A 16,819-nucleotide genomic window follows, 5' to 3' on the forward strand; every position below is an offset into this window, starting at 1 on the left:
CATCGCATGTATCCGCAAAGCTCATTGGAAAATGTCTGAAAATGCAAAAAGAAGCTTTCAGAGGAATTTTAAAGATCAAGAAAAATTCTTAAGAAATATTTTTCTTGTAGTTCAAAGGAGATTGAGAAAACCCCTTTGTATTGAAGAAAATAATCAAGATAAAGGACGTTATGCACATTATACGGATCGAGTTAGTAAAATCAATAAATCCTCGTACATCAGCGAAATTGTAAAAATTGGAAATTAATTAATAACTAAATGACTTACAGGGTCCCCCATAATTTTAATTTATCAACATAGTGTCTCATTTTTTATTATTTACATTTTTAATGGAAAATTAATTGCAATTTAATTTGTTTTAATTGATATTTCTTTGACATGAAATCGAATTAATTACTTTGAAGAAAGAATTAATTGAGAAAAATATGTAAATTTTTAGTAATCTTCTTAGAGAAGATTTATGCTAAAAATTAAATTGATTTTAAATGTTTTTAAAGAAAAATATTATTTTTTTAATATGACTCTAGAATTATTCTAAATTTCTTTAAAATTCTTTTCTTTCTCTGATAGTTCTAAATTATTTTTCGTTTTGTTCTCAAGTCCTTCTTTCAAAATTATAAATTCTAAAAGTCAAATAGAATTAATAAAGAGAAGAGAAAAGTTAATAGAAACTGTTTTAGAATTATTCGAGATTATTTGAAAAAAAAAGGAATCATTCAAAGATTTTTTTTTCATTAAAACATTTTCAAATAAATTCAATTAGAAAAACATTCAAATAAAAGGAAAATCTTATTCATCTTCACGCTAACTTAATTCAATTATTAATTTCTTAAGAGCTTTTTTTCTTCTTCTTCGCGTGACGTGAGATGGGTAAAAGTTTAAAGTGTCGAAGACTCCCCGCGCAGCTTGAGTGCTGCGAACATCTTCTTTGCAAAGTGACCCAGTGCGGGAAAAGGAGTAGTGATGCGTGTGAGATGAGATAATAACCTCTTCACTGTGTCCACTTGCCGATCATGTCCAGCAATTACCCGTGAGATGATCCGCGATGATGAAATACCCGCCACCATTTTAGAAGCTGAGCAAACCATCAATTAATTACCTCCGCAACAGTCTTCTCCAATTAGCATTCCCCCGGCTTTTGGGGTCAGTTGCTCTTTGGAAGCGCATAGGGTGCATCATTGGGGCAGCTTTCGTAGCGCGTGATCTTGGCTTTATCGATGGGATACCATATCGAGACACATGCAGTGCAATGAATCGAGTTCAAGGGATCGTCGTGCGACAAAGTTGCAACTCCGCGTGCGCTTAATTGGCGTGAAGAAGTCACTAAAAGAAAAAAATGAAGAAAAAATATTTTTTTTCTTCATTGCGCCTCATCTCTATCTCATGGCACGAGGTGGGAGAGAAAGGGAATGTAGCGCAGGCACTTTGGTGTAATTGATAATTTTGCAGAGACTGATGGGTTCCCATTACATAATCACCCCCGCGGAATTAAGACAAATATAAGTTTAGCCATAAAAAGGGGCCTGAAAAAAGGCAGAAAAAAGGCGATTCATAGAGTGATCGTTACAGCTCCATTGCAGCCCAATTAATGGATGAGCCGCCGGAGTTTTAGCCTCCTCTTTCACGTTGATGATGCGCGATTGCTCTTGTGTGTATGGAGGTACCTCGTGGGAATCGCAGTTTATCATCTCACGGATTTGGAGTCATGACGGCTGCACTGCAAGAGATGACATCAAAGCCACACCAAAGTGCTGCAAATATGTGCAGCACCATCGCACATCCACGGCATGAGGTACATAAGAAAACTTGACCTATATTTTAGAAAGCTCAACTTTTATGCTTGAATTTACATTGAAAAGCTAAAAAAAAATCCACAAAGAGTCGCATTTAATTATCATTTAAAAATTGATTTTTTAAACGTCTTTTAACGTTTCCCTAAGGGAGAATTTTTTGTTCTAAAAGACTCAAAGATTTGTTGCTTATTAAGAACTTTATTGAAAGTCATTAAAAAATAAATTGATTGCACAATATATTTGGATTTAATTTTGCAACTGAGGTTTCCAGCGATTTTCATTAAAAAGCACTAAATGTTGCACATCAAGTATCGATAGGCACCACGTTTTAGGCAGCCACTTGAACATCATTGCGCACACAGCACTGAGAATGGCAACAAAGATAACACTGCTGTGCCAGAAGCTTTCATGTTGATTGAACTCTGAGCACTTTATCGTGGCAATTGTAATCATGTGGGAAATTCCTTCAGCCACATACCCTCCAGCTAAACTCAGTTCAGTACACTTTAAGCTCGAAACTTCCATAATTGAGCAGTCGGGGATGAAGTAGGACACCCCAAGGTGGAAGTAGAGTAGGATAATTGGCAGGGAGTAGAGTCCAACAAGGAAGACAGATGTTAGCTTGAAGATCATGACGACAAGAACGCAAATGCAGACACAGATTGCTGAAACAACGTAAATACTCCTCATGTTCCCCTTGAGAGTGATGAAGATCCCCGCAATGGCTCCTGATAGGATGAGGTAGTGCATGACAAAGTAGGAGCGTACCTGGAAGAAGTCTTCAGAGAAGAAGACGAAGAAGTTAATGAAGATTAAATGCGAAGCCATGTAGTTCTTCAATTTGGCAAAGATCATGAGCATCGTGAGGAAGACTTGACGCTTTATGTTTGGTTGTTGCAACGCAGCTTCCTGCTGAAGAGTGGTCTGTGTGAAATTCCTCCCTTCTGCTTTGGGAACAGGAGAAAATTCAAGAGCAGCCGTGAGAAGCGTTCCCTTCTCATTGGCAGCATTAACTTCCTCATCTCGACACATTTTGTAGTCAAAGAGTCCCCCAGCGTGGAGAACTTCATTGATGAGGAGGGTGAAGAAGTTAATTGAAGCAGGACAGGTAATCATTGGATGAACTTGCGTGAAGATTTTCTCAAGATCTGCAGACATTAGCTCAATCCCGTGCACTGTTGACACGATCCCAATGAGGTAGACAACATGACAGAGTCCAAGCTTGAATATCCTGAATTCATTTGTTGCCAAGCGGAAGTGCATGTAGGAGAGTCCTGTGATGTAGGTGATACCATGACCAACTCCACCAAAGTACAGGCCTTTTATGCTTTCTGGAAGTCAAGAAAATTCATCATGAAGACTTCCTGAATTCTAATACTCAGAATCCTTCTTAACTCACCCAAATGATCAAGGGCAAAGTAACAGCCGTTAATGACGAAGAAAATATTCCCAATTCCCAGCAGAGCGAAGTGAACAAAACGAATTTTCTTTGAATGAATCTTGAAGCTGAAGAAAATGATGGAGACACCCAGAGAAGCAATTATTCCCAGGATCTGTGGCATAAATTGATTAATCCCAAAAAGCTGCGAAGGCAGGTAAATCGTCAGAGATTGCCATACTCCGCAGTGGAAGAAGTGCAAAATGACTGCAAAAAAATCATTGAAAATACTTCAAGGAAAAAGTTCCAAAGGGAAGTAGCTTACCAAACGCCTCAGGTATAAAATCTCTGATCGCCATTGCTCTGGTTCCTTTGCTTTATGCTCCCACAATGCAAATGAGAATCTCCAGCAAATGATTTGTCTGTTTTCAGCAGGATATCAGTGAGACATTTTATTTATCTAATCAAATGGAATTCATTGTTGGGAGAAAACTGATCGATAAGGTGCCAAAGGTGAATATTGTATAATTTCAGCCAATGACAAAGAATAAATGAAATCCAATATATATTTATTTATTTCCATACAAAAAGCAACGCAGCTATTATCGCGCATGTTGTCACTTTTCCCGCGATTCTCAGTGTTACATTCCATCATGAACCAACCGAAGATAGTTCACATTGCAGCCAAGATGTTGCAGACATAATAAAGTTTTGATTTTTAGTTTTTTTTATTAAAATTTTTGCAAATTCATCTCTGAATATTCAAGGATGATACACAATTTCTGAAGTTCTGACGTTGACTAAGAATAAGATTTCTGAAGGTTCTAAAATTACCTAAGTTCTAAAGCTCATAGCAGAGCTTCTATAACTATTTTTCTTAGTTTCCTGAGAACTCTTCCTAAGCTTTAAAATCTCTGATGCTTTTCCTGAAAATTCTTTTTAAAGAATAAATAAATTCTTCGCAAGTTTAAGATGCTTCTTCTTGATTCTAGATTGAAAGAAATCTTGTAAATCTAGCAAATCTTTTACCTTGCAGCCAATCGTGACTGAAACACGATTTTCAAATATTAAGCAATGCATTTAATCATCAATCCAATTAAAAATTAATTCCCCCAATTTTTTGGGGAGCATAAACAAACCCACGTGTGTCTGGCACACCTTGTTCGTGACCCACATATCTGCTCGTGAAATATGAGTGAGATAATTTCAACATAATTCTCAAAGGAGGAAAGAGAATCAATTTGTCATGTTATGTGTGATTCTCTTTCCTTGCTAAATCCATCGATATGAATCAATATGAAATCTTCGCACCAACATGCGCTTTGGGGCAGCAGCAGAAAGAAGAGATAAACTTGGCGACGAGGCGGGGATGTTGAGAATTGATTGGTGTCACACAACGTGCAGCAACAACAACGAAGAAAAAAAGCAGAATAATAAATTTATTGCCTCGAAGTGCATCAGAAATCCATTTTGCTGATGCGATTGTAATCAGTGTGGGGTTATTAAAAGCTTAAATATGTGGAGACGATGTAACGATGGTAAGAGATGATCTAGATTTTGCAAGTTGATCAACCAGAGAATCCATTCGCTCGCGCGACGCACATGGCGACAAATACGGGGAGCTTTGCCTTGAAAAAAAGCTTCTTTTGCCTTTGGATGCTAAATAGAGTGGAAAAATGGCAAAGTGCACATCATGATGCCACTTGCTGTGCCATTCGCGATGGGAATTTGGAGTGTTTGCGCATCTAAGAGGTGCTAGTCAGGTGCAAAAGATATGTCTCTCTGCGGTGTGGAAGAAGTTCCCCATTTGGAGGTAAAATGACGACAATTTTATCAATCATTTTGCATCATTTGCTGCATTTTCGAGAGGAATAAATAATCAATTTCCTTTATTCTATGTCCATTTTGTTACATAAATTCATGTTAATATATAATATTCCACATTATATGTCCCAAGAAAATCAAAACGAGGACTGTGTGATGCAATTCGCGCTATACTTTGTAATTTGCTGCCTTTGGGTGCCTTCTTTGTAAGTTTAAGGTGCGCAATTGGGAAATCGAGCTCATTTATTACAAATCAAAGTTCTTCTAAAGAGAAGAACATGAAAAGAAAAAGAAAGCTCGCATGACTCATTCACGTCTCAAAGACATTTTCTTCCTTAATTTTTGCCTTTAAGAAAATCCGTTAAAACCAATTAATTTAATTAATGAAAATTAATAATTTCGTAACACACAGAAGAGACGTGAAGACACCATAAATGGTGGATTTTTCTATTTTATTTTCCGCTCGATGAGAGAAAAGAATTTTCAGAGTAATTCCAACAATGTGAATGGCTGTGAGACCTTTCAAGAGCAATGTGCAAACATCACCAAGCTCGTTTGATGGATCATTCTGAGAGCTTAAAGGTCGTGTCGGTCTTATTCACAATCAGATCACAAAATAAGCAATAAAATATATGGAGTAATATTGACGACATGGGGGTCAGCTGGATTTAGAAAATGAGAAAAAATAATCTACAAGTCAGTTATTACACTTTGACACCAAATAAATTCAAAATTCGTGACATCGTGCAAAGTTTAAATTAAAATTCATTTTTTTTGTTTGTTTTAATTTTAAATGATTTTTTTAATATGATTTAGCTTGAAAATCATTTTATTTTGACCACTGAAAAAACTACCTGAGCTTTCAGAGCTTTTAAATGTTATTTAAACACTCAAAAGTTCAAAAATTACTTCAGTGAAAAGTATCTGAAAAAGATCTCAAAATCAAACCAAAAATTCCATCAGCTTACAAAAGAAGTCCAAGACAAAGAAAACTTCCACTATATATGGCACCATTCACAGTAGAAGATCATCTGCCAGTAGCTTGGAGCTTTCTTCTCTTGTTCAAACCACATTCAACCATCCACAATTGGAGTCTCTTCTTACCCATCCTCCCACCACAAAAATTAATCAACTCACGCAATCTCGCAGAATCTTCTTGCAGAGCACTTTGCATGAAAGAAAACGCGAAGTTGGGTGTATTTGAACAAAAGCACGAGCAAAGGTGTTGCAATCTTGACCCTTCGTGTCAAACGGGGATGTGAGTGAAGAAATTTGGATTCAATAAAAAAGGTATCACAAATCTCTCATTCTCACTTTTATGCTCTCTCCCCCAACATTGCGCAATACTTGATCATAATTTCGTGCACACTCCTCATTACCAATTTTATTCATTTAATGGTGGTTCAGGAGAAGAAATTGGCTTCATTGTGGACAAATTAATGCGTCTCTATGTCAATTAAATTGAGCTTTAGTCCATTCCACGGTCCATTCAGTTGGGATTTATGCTGCCGCACATTGAAAGGCGATCCACAGTCGTGCTACTGCTTTTGTGAAATAAAACGTGTTATTTATTAATTTCTTCTGCACGGCTGGTGCAAAGAGAGATGCTCCATTCAATTGGACGTGAATTGATTAACTCTCCGCATTTTTCTTCTTTTTTTTTTAACTTTATGCTTCTGCGATCATTTCCTTTTTGCATACCTTGCGGCGAAATGCGCGATCATTCTGAATTTGCGCGATCACCTGCGATCTTTCTTTGAATAAAATGGAATTTTTCTCAATTGATTCAATGAAAAGTCCTTTGTAGTTTTATTATCTCGACATTTACAGCATTCACATTTCTTTTTAAACAATAATATAATAAAATTCTTTTTGATATTATTATAAAACTTGATCTACATGGGAGGGAAAATATGTTTTAAATATAATCAGATTGAGTGGAAAATTTATTACACAACATGTTGGAATTTATTTTTGGGAGGAATCTTTGCTGGTGGTTTGATTGTACGTACACAGCATATTCACCTGGTATTGGGATGAATGAGGAAATCGCAATGAAGGCGTCGTATTTACATAGAAGAATCCTGCGGAGATTGGGCCATGATGCAGCATAAGAAAAGGAAAAGAGATAAAAAGAAATTTTTGTATTAAACAATAGTATGACCTTCTCGTGTGTTACGAAAAGCCGTCTCGGAGCAAAAAGCAATGCCTTTTTAATAGACCCATCAATGCGAGCGAGCTCCCTTCAAAATAGCGACCCCGCGTGCACCAAAGAGGAAACCATAAAGTCGCTATTGTATTCATTCACATGATCGCTATCGATTTGCATAATGCAGATTGAATGTCTCGCGGAGGAATCCCAGAAAAAGGGGGGCATGGGAGGCGCAGAAAAAATACTCACCGTGGTGTCGAAGAAGTGGATGGTGTCCCAATTTTTTTTTGTTGCTGGGAGAAGTTGCCTCATCAGCCGTATTTATTGAAACCTTGATCGTTCTGGTACTGATTGTAGCCACTCTGTGGCAAATTTTGCGCTCGGGCGATGAACTGCAGCGACTTGGCTATCGCCTCGGGGATTGGGGGTGGTGTCGGCAGGTGCAGACCCTCCGCCCGGAAGCCATTCTCATCGGCAAACCACTTCACGGAGATGGGCGTTCCATCGGGGGCTGTGTAGGAGTAGGAACCCTGCACAACTTGTGCCTCGAGATCCTTATTGCCGGCATTCTTGAGGTAGCCCTGCGCCTGGGCCCCTTGACCGTCTCCCGTGGTGTAGGAGTACGTGAAGGAGCCATCGTGATTCACCTCATTGGTGTACGATGTGATCGGCACGCTATTGCGTGACTGCGAGAAGCCCTAAAAGACGCAAAATGACCGACATTCACAAATAATGATCGGCACAGCATACAATATATAGCATTGCAGCAATAAACAAAACAATTTTAAACTCTTCTCTAAACAATTTATGCCTTACAAAATACTCTATCACCTGTCAATCATTCCGCAGAGAGTATATATAAATGGGAGGGAAAATAAATTTTCCAAATGAAATTATAAAGTTAAGAGCATCGCAATGGGGAGGAGAGAATCTTAAAACATTGAAGGACTCTATCTTTTATTTTATAGATTTAAAAAGAAAAGAATGTTATGCACAATATACGAAAAAAGTTTATAAGCAAGCAATTTTCTTTACTATTTTTCTGGGAAACGCTCAGGAAATTTTAATTTTAATTAGGCATTTAAAATAAATTATTTTCCAATACTTAAACACTTAAAATAAGTTCTATTCTTGTTTTCCAGAGTGAAATAATATTTTTTCTTTTGTCTGATCATCGCTATAGGCAGAAGTTATTTGTTCTGGAAAACCATATTTTTCTTCTTTTCACCATTAAAAATATTCAAATTCAACAAATTTTCCAAGATTTTCCAGGAAAGTAATTAAAATAATTATTAAATGAAAATCACTATAGTCAGTCAGACTTAAGTTCTCTTAAGAATGTCTTTAGTTTTCATACGATTTTTTTAAGTTTTCATGAGAAAAAACTAAATATAAACTAAAGAAAAATTTTAGATTTTCAAATTTTCTTAAGCGAAACTTAAGATTTCTTCAATCAAGCTGAATCGAGCTAAATGCACATAAGGAATATTCAGTTTCGCTTAAAAACTTAAGAATCTTAATTTTTTTAAGGAAATCTTAAGTTTTTTCTCAAGGAATGTTAAGAAATCCTATGAAAACTTACACATTCTTATGAACAAAATACAAAAAAATCTTAAGAAAACTTAGGTCTTTCTTAAGAAATCTTAAGTCTGCCTGACTAGTGAATTTCATCATTGTTTCTTAAATAATCTTGAAGATTAATATTTTCCGCCTTGGCTGGCTTTCTTATTCCCCAAACCCTTGTCTAACTTTATAAGGCCCGATTTTCTGTGCAAAGTCTTCTCAATTTTAAATTATTTTTCCTAAGAGGAATTACTTAATTGAAAAAGTTCTTAATTTATGTTTTTTTTTAAAGTTTATTTAATAAAAAGATTCTATGCACATGAACTGAGATATTTTTTCTTGGATTTTCTTCTCTATTTTTTTTAGGAATGTTCACCTAAAACAACCAAAGTTCTAAACTCAAAAATTTACTAAAAACTAAGGAACTATTTGATCCTAAAAAAAATTCTTCAGCTCACCTGATTGTACTGCTGTTGTCCTGGATTCCCCTGGAGTGGCTGCACTGAGAGTTGATTGTATTGATTCCTGTTGTAATTGTATCCTTGCTGCTGTGGCGCTGCACCCACCGCACTGACCAAGATCACTGCCGAGATCGCACACTAGTGCACAAGAAAGAAACCAAAAATAAGATTCGAACGAAACACTTTAATCCTTGTTTGAGCTTTAAGCTTTGCTTCCTTTACCAAGAAATTCATTTCTTTGCAGGTCTTCTATTTGAGCTTTTTTAAATAATCCAAAAATTCTGTGTGTAATCCACGCGGTGTGCGTTTGGTAAGAACTTTTGATCTTCACTGCAGATGCCAATATGCAACTATCAATCGTCATTTCTCTGCCAGGCATATTTATAGTTGGGTTCACCTGCGATCGCTTCACTAATCACAATGCAGGAGGTGCAGGTAAGGTATTGAGTGTGTGAATTACAAGGCGAGTTGGTGGAGGAGACGAATGGGATGGGTTCTATGCTGCTGAAGAGTGAAACAGATGATTTTTTCGCAACTTTTTTTTCCTCACGCCAAAATCCCCATCATCCCGCCGAAAATAACGAACAGAGTTGATTCGAATTATCGTCCTCGAGGATTTGTAGATAAATGATTGAAAAAAAATTTTATTTAATTTAAAATTCTTGAAGAGTATTTCCTCGATTCTTGCAGCTTTTTTTTTAGCCTTTCAATGCTTTGGTGGATAATAAATCAATTTGGTTTAATTTGTAAACAGAGCGATTAAAATTCAATAAACTTTTAATTGATCTGCATCAATGTTTTGCAAGAAGTGTTAATTTATTGACGGTCATAAAAAGTTTTTTTTTAATATCTGGATTTATTAGTGCGGTGTTTTATGTTGTTGTTCTTGTAAATTTATGATGTTATTCTTATAAATAAATTTCCTTTAATTTCAGTGGCTAAAAGCTAAGCTTTGTTTTTCTAAGAAAAATTGAAAATTTCAATATCTCCTTAATTAAAACAAATAGTTCTAAAATTTCTTGAATTATAAAATATTCTAACTGAAAAATTCTAACTATTCTTTTAACATTCTATTTTTTCTTGCTATGTTCTTATAAATCTTCCATCTTATCTGTATTTCATAAAAAAAAATCTTAAAAAATCATAAAAATCAATTCTATGAAAATGATTAAAATAAATATTTAAACAACTCTGCGGATCGCCCAAAGAATCGACCTATAGAGTGCGATGATATTGTCTCGTGCGGAGACAGTTGCATGATGCTTTGGGAGATCCTCGTGTGTGCCATGGAAAGCTGTGTGACCTTAGAAAAGTGTTGAATTAATTGTTTTGTAAAATGTTACAATATTTCTACGAAATGCTATTATTAATGGCATTCACCTCCATTCCAATTCCCGAAGACGCTCCCCATTTTGCATTCTCATGACACTGAGGAATTTTTCAGACTCTACGCGCGATCATATTTTGATTTCTTTTGCACTATCGCACCACTCAATCTCCGTCGTCTCTGCGGTACGCTGCATTCCTGATGAGGCGCTTTTTTTAGCGCCCTACCGCAATTCTTTTTTCCTTGACTAACCTCCTTCGTGCTAAATTTTTTTCTCAATTGGAATTGTTGAGAAATTTCTTTTTGTGGAAATTTTCTCCCTTTTTAAATGGATGAAAAATTAATCTTTGCGGAATTTTTTGCACCCTTAGCACGTAAATTGTATCTGATTTAGCCACACGTAATGACGTGAAGGTATCGTATACGTGGAAAGTCAGTAAGTAATGGAGGATGCTTGACCCACTGCAGCATTGGCAAGCATTGACAGCATTGCACATATTTTCCGCAAAAGCCTTTCCGCACCATTCATCAGCAAACTCCCGCGGCAATTTTCCCTACACAACTCTAATTATATTGTTTTCCAGAAATTTTCCAACACACTGCTTCCCCCCAATAAAATTTATTAATGCATAATAGCATCGTGTCTGGGCTGCCATTGATAATAGCTTTTGATGACCAATAAATATCGTCAATTTCTATCTTCATTAACGCCTTGAAATGTGAGTGCGATTTGATTGATAGCAGCGATGTCTCGCGCGATGCTGCTCAAATCGCAAAACTCATAAGAAGGAGAGATCAGAAGATAGACGTGATGAGATATGCGCAGAGTGGTTCAAAAGTCTCTGGCTCTTTTTGCGGTAAAATAATCTTATTTTTCTTTTAAAGATATTCATACAAAATTAAAAAAAAACGTTAATTTTTTTCAACAAAATAAATCATCAGTTTAATCATTTCAGCAATTCAAACGTTTTCAGCAATTTTTAATAGTTACACGGATTACACAAGTTCAAAAAAATATTTAATTTCAGCGATATTTTAATAATTTTTATAATTTTAGCAGTTAAAATGGGTTCAGCTATTAAATCAATTTAAATGATTAAAACGATTTAATAAAAAACATTTAAGATAGATTTCAGCGCCTTTAGCCAATTCACCTTTTTTCAGCGCTTTCAGTTAATTAAAACGTTTTTAACACTTTCAGCAAATTAATATATGTAAATTTTCAGCTCTCTCAGCCGAATTTATACGATTTCAACGATTTAATACGTTTTCAGAACTTTTAACAATTAGAAAGCTCAAGAGCTTTCAACGATTCAACTGTAAGCTGTAAACTTTTCAACCACCCTTTGTTAGCATTCAATTCTTCCTCAAAATAATGGACATTAATTCTTCGCACATCTAATGCAACTCAAACCATATTTGAAGAGAGAGAGGGAATGTACTTTATAAATCACAATTGCAAATTATTAGCATTTGGAGGAATCCCCCATTCACACGGCAAGAGCTCACTGTTGATTCAGTAAGTTGCCGGTTAACAAGACATTGAGGAGTGTTAAATTAATTGTTCCACAGCACATCATTCAATGGAAAGATTTGTGTGGGAAATTGCAAATTGAGACGATAAATCCTCATTTGTAATTTTGACACCAAGACAAATTAAATGGTAATCAAACTCTAACACAACCATTCATTGCAATTAGATGCGCGTAAGATGATCGCAAAGAGTCATCCATCAAGGAGTGCCCTCGCCAAGAATTTAATTATTCTTCTCCTCTATGGTACTGTGCAAGAATATAAACTTCACGCATCATCTTGTGGTTTACATTTTGCCCATGTTAGATTACGCAACATTATGCTGGTGTAGAATGCAGGTGAAATATGCAATTTTGATGCACCAATGGAAGAGGAAGAGCACAGAGATTGATTGATGATGGATAAAATGTTAAAAAGATTTTTTTTAATGTTGTAACTGCCACTGTGCTCAATTTAGAGGGAGGAGCTACATTTGAGTATTTAAAATGGGAATTTTAACTTTAAAGAATGTGACTGAACGAAGCTTGGAAAATCTTTAACATTTAAAGAGCTGTTAAAATACGCAGAGACAATTTTTGACGCGACGTGTAATAAAATACAGTGCTGATGTAAAAAATTACCCGGCTAACATGTGATTTACGTTACCAGAGGAAGTTTTTGAGATTTTGAATTAGTCTTTAATTTTAATTCTTTTGAAAAAAACTCAGAATATGATTTTTAATTCATAAAATAAATTTAAAAATTATCATAAAAATTATTATTTTTGTCAGCCGAGTAACGCCAAGCGTCAAATGAACATGGAAGACAATTTATTACCAGCAGGTATTAAAATATATGTTAACTACATACACTTGTAAAATAATAAAAGTTATTAAATATTACTTAATGGGTAAATGTCAAATAAATTTTGTAAGACAGTTTATTTGCGTATAAATATACAAAACGTCTGTGAAAGAAGCCTCTAAGGCGTCCAGTGGGTCGAGATGTGTTAATTAACAATTTTAAATTGAGATTTTCCTTAATTAGATCCATAAATCATCATCACAACGCAATTCAGCACACACAAAGAGCATTAGAACTTTTAGAAGAACAATTCAGGCAAATAAAAGCTCATAAATATGCCTTTATGTTCATCTGCATTAATTTGCATAAAATTAAATTAAATTGAAAATTATATAGCAAATTTTGTCCCACGCCCTCCGTCAAGTCTTCAAAGAAAAAGAATTTTTATACATTGATCTCAATTTACGTGACAGTTATCGATCCTTGTATTGCATGATGGGCATTATACAACTTCTTCTTGTACCTTATGATTGTTACATCATTTTCTCTTGTACTTATATAGCCACAAAATGAGCTACATTTCTCTATATGAAGAATCTAAATTACTCACGAATTACTTTTTCTCATTTTTTTCTCTCTCTCTCTCTTTCCCGAAATTATATTAAAAAGCTTGGGAAAAAAATTCAAAAGAAGAAAATCTCCGTGAAAGGCTACATGGAGAAGGAAGAAGTCTTTGTGAGAGATCCTGATTTGAGAATTTAATTAAAGAATTCATCGCATGTGATTGTTAATCTTTAATTATTATTGGCGCAATTTATTCATACCGTCACCCAATGATCCGGGAGTCGCAGCGTTTTATCTTATAAATTGAAAATCACGAGAGATTTATTGCTAAATACACGGAAGATCGAATCACGCCCTTTTCACATTTCAAATCTCCCCTCGTCGTGCCCAAATGCACTCCTCCAGCTCCTCAAGCTAATGTTTTATTAACCCGAAAAGATTGCTCATCTGACCAGGCAAGGTTGAAACTCTTTAAAGCTCTCAAAGCACACAAATGCAACGAAGAATTTCGCCGAGCGCTCTGAAAAAGTTGCGAAAGACAGAAATGTCGTTCTCATCACAAGAAATTTGTTAGTCTATCGAATGAGATTTTTGCAGATCAATCGATTGGTGTCTTTCACCCATTCGCTCTTTTCACTCACACCAAATTTTTGCACGTGAAAATGATTAATGTGCGACAAATAAACTCCATTGATCACGAGACACGATTATCGGGTGAGATAAAATACCACATTTGAGAGGTTTGAGAGACAAAAAAAACATACGTATATTATATATATGAGTGTTCACACTTTTGCTGGGAAGACACCCACATTTGGAGCCCCCACCACTGACCCCCCTGCGGTCCTTCTCTCACAGCTATTTATGTGTGGTCTTTTATGCAATATCAATTTCACGTGGAATTTCTCGATGCATTTATCACACACATATATAGAACCAACATGCAAGATGGGTTAGACATTGTTTGGTATTTTATTTGAAGTGATTTTTGATTAAAAATAAGCATGTGGTTGCAGTGGAGGCGCCTGGTTGTTAAGAAACAATTAAATTTAGTTAATAAATATGTTTCACTTTGCAGTGGAGACGCCCGGTAATCAATGATTAGCTCAATTTCCTTGATAAATTAACATGAGATTGCCAGTGGGGACGCCTGGTAAATGTAAAATTAATTTTCTAAAAAATTAAACCAGCGAAAACTGTGGAAGTTTGAATTATTTTTAACAAATTTTTAAATCATAAAAGCTTTTTTTTCGGAACATTTTATTTTTTTTACGTAAAAGCTTTCTGAAAGCTCTTCTCAAAATATTTTTTATTTAGCTGTGAACATCAAAACAACTCACAGAAAATCATTTTGTGAGTTTGAGCGTCAAAGAGATTTGATTCAAATTTAATAAATTATTGGGTGTGTGCCATCAAAGTTCAACTGGAATCACGATGGGCAATTTTAAAACAAAGTTCACGGCTCATTGTACAATTTTGCCATCACATCATGTGTGAGAGCTTTGTGGGCTTTTAGCTTAGATTCTCATTTTTTTGTAGCACATCATCCCACGGAGAATTCCTCGTGCGCTCAACTCCACCAAAGTGAAAAAATCCCAAAGAAACCGGGATTACGATCGAATTTCTCAATGAGAATTGCTTGGAAATTGCGTAAGAATTTCCAGGTGGATGAAAAATGTGCCAAGATGTCCGCACAAATGTCTTTAAAATATTTTATTCTAATTTATTGAAACCCATCATGTGGGTGGCTTCATCTTCTCCCTCACTCTCTCGGTATTTTAATTAAAAGCTCAATTTAGCGATTATAGCGCATATGATAAAGTGATTATTATGTACAGAGAGCTTAGGAGATTCAGACCAGTTACCATCTTAACTCCATTCCTGCGTATTATTTCGCACGAGGAACGAGTTTTTCTCGTCTGTATGAGGATTTTCTTTGCGGGGAAATGACGCTAAAAAATCATGGGCAATTTATATAAATTTCATCTTCTATGCAAACATGTTTGAATTGCCGACTAAATCACCTGAAACTATTTTAATTGAACTGGAATTCTCTTTGGGTTAATCGGTTAAAAATCTCGACTGTTTAACACACTGTCGCCGGTTCAAATCTCACTGCTAGACGAATTTTTTTCTTCACCACAAATGAAGATTTTCCCGTCAATCTTCTTTTTCCGTCTCAAAACACGAAATGCCACAAATTTCTCACAAAATAGACAAATTGATTGATTGTTTTTTCGATATCTCAATCAAAATATTACAATTTTATTGTAGCTGTGAAGGAAAAGTGGATGAAAAAGAGCGTCGCGCTGAGGAAAAATGTGCCACATCGCGGCAAAAGGAAGGCAGTGCATGAAGCTTCTTAACTTCTTTGCCACCATAGTGGCGGCGCGGTGGATTAAATTGAATATTAGCCCAAAGGTCCATTGCATGCAATTTGCTGATTGATCAGTAGTTCACTGCAATTTGCCAATTACACAACGTCAATTACCCCACACCGCCCCGTGGGCTTGGGCAGAAAGAAGAAATGATGTACATTTGATATGTTCGAACCCACGGTCGAAAGGGGTTAAGTATTTTTGCAGCAGCAGCAGCAGAATTTATTGGCAAGTTGCTGAAACAACAACACATTACATAGAATATTGTGTGTTCATCATAAGAATGTGCTTGCAATGAAGAAGCTGTGCCTCATAAATAAATTTTAATTGTTCCGCCGGGGAGCTGTCGAAAAAAAATTCCCATTTATTATATGGCAAAATGCTAAAATGTGCTTGAGAAAAGAGATGAACAACATTAATTTGCTGCGTGAATCCCAACGTGTGCAAAATTGCATATTCAAATTATATCGAGGCATACGATCAAAAGGTTACAGTTTTAATTTCCCAATACACATTGAGTTTCCCCCAAGGTTCGTTCGTTAATTATATTTTTATTTCAAATTTATCTCACGATATGACGACCAAGTCGTTAAACATACAAACGTTGGAGCCGTTAAAGCTATCGTTGAACAAACTCTCTGAATATTCCCTCCTTAATTTGATTGAAGGATATTTTAACGTATCGTTAAACGAATTCACGTTCAAATTACTAATTTTTTAATCGTTAAACGTTTTAACGTTTAAGCGGTCGAAGCTATCGTTTAACGATATATCTGAATATTTTTTCGTTGACAATTAAAATAACGACAAGATTTTAGTCGTTAAATGAGATGTAAAACGATCAAAAATCGTTTAACGTTAAATAAATTAACGAAAAACTGCTTCAACAAACGACAATTGAATTCAGAGATTTGCAAACTAACGAAATTAACGTACAAGTAAACAGTCATTTAACAAATTAACGCAAAATTAATTAACGACAAAAATATCATCTATCCGTATAACGGACAAATTAACGAATTTACGAATTCACTAAAAAAGCATTTGCCTTAAACTGATTTAA

At 35.4% G+C, this 16,819-nt stretch overlaps 2 protein-coding genes across 2 annotated transcripts; both read right to left on the reverse strand.

Annotated features, from left to right (window-relative positions):
• Window positions 1-1,971: 1,971 nt before the first annotated feature.
• Window positions 1,972-3,601, reverse strand: LOC129793651 (uncharacterized). Its single transcript, XM_055833820.1, has 3 exons — window positions 3,497-3,601; window positions 3,193-3,438; window positions 1,972-3,124 (listed from the first exon to the last, which is right to left on the reverse strand). The coding sequence occupies exons 1-3, from the start codon at window positions 3,528-3,530 to the stop codon at window positions 2,040-2,042; spliced, it is 1,365 nt and encodes a 454-aa protein (XP_055689795.1). The 5' UTR covers window positions 3,531-3,601; the 3' UTR covers window positions 1,972-2,039.
• A 3,179-nt stretch (window positions 3,602-6,780) lies between these two features.
• Window positions 6,781-9,526, reverse strand: LOC129793669 (endocuticle structural glycoprotein SgAbd-2-like). Its single transcript, XM_055833844.1, has 4 exons — window positions 9,394-9,526; window positions 9,169-9,309; window positions 7,397-7,845; window positions 6,781-7,079 (listed from the first exon to the last, which is right to left on the reverse strand). Exons 1-3 carry the CDS (start codon window positions 9,403-9,405, stop codon window positions 7,459-7,461), a joined length of 540 nt encoding a protein of 179 aa, XP_055689819.1. The 5' UTR covers window positions 9,406-9,526; the 3' UTR covers window positions 6,781-7,079; window positions 7,397-7,458.
• Between the last annotated feature and the right edge of the window lie 7,293 nt (window positions 9,527-16,819).

Source organism: Lutzomyia longipalpis, chromosome 3 (assembly GCF_024334085.1).
Source record: "Lutzomyia longipalpis isolate SR_M1_2022 chromosome 3, ASM2433408v1".
NCBI lineage: Eukaryota > Metazoa > Arthropoda > Insecta > Diptera > Psychodidae > Lutzomyia > Lutzomyia longipalpis.

Coding starts and splice junctions, on each gene's coding strand:
- LOC129793651 (XM_055833820.1), bottom strand. CDS start 3,530: ATGGCGATCAGAGATTTTATACCTGAGGCGTTTG. Junction 3,439..3,496: donor TTTTATACCTGAGGCGTTTG/GTAAGCTACTTC, acceptor ATTTTTTTGCAG/TCATTTTGCACTTCTTCCAC. Junction 3,125..3,192: donor CTTTGCCCTTGATCATTTGG/GTGAGTTAAGAA, acceptor CTTGACTTCCAG/AAAGCATAAAAGGCCTGTAC.
- LOC129793669 (XM_055833844.1), bottom strand. Junction 7,846..9,168: donor GACAACAGCAGTACAATCAG/GTGAGCTGAAGA, acceptor TGCGTCTTTTAG/GGCTTCTCGCAGTCACGCAA.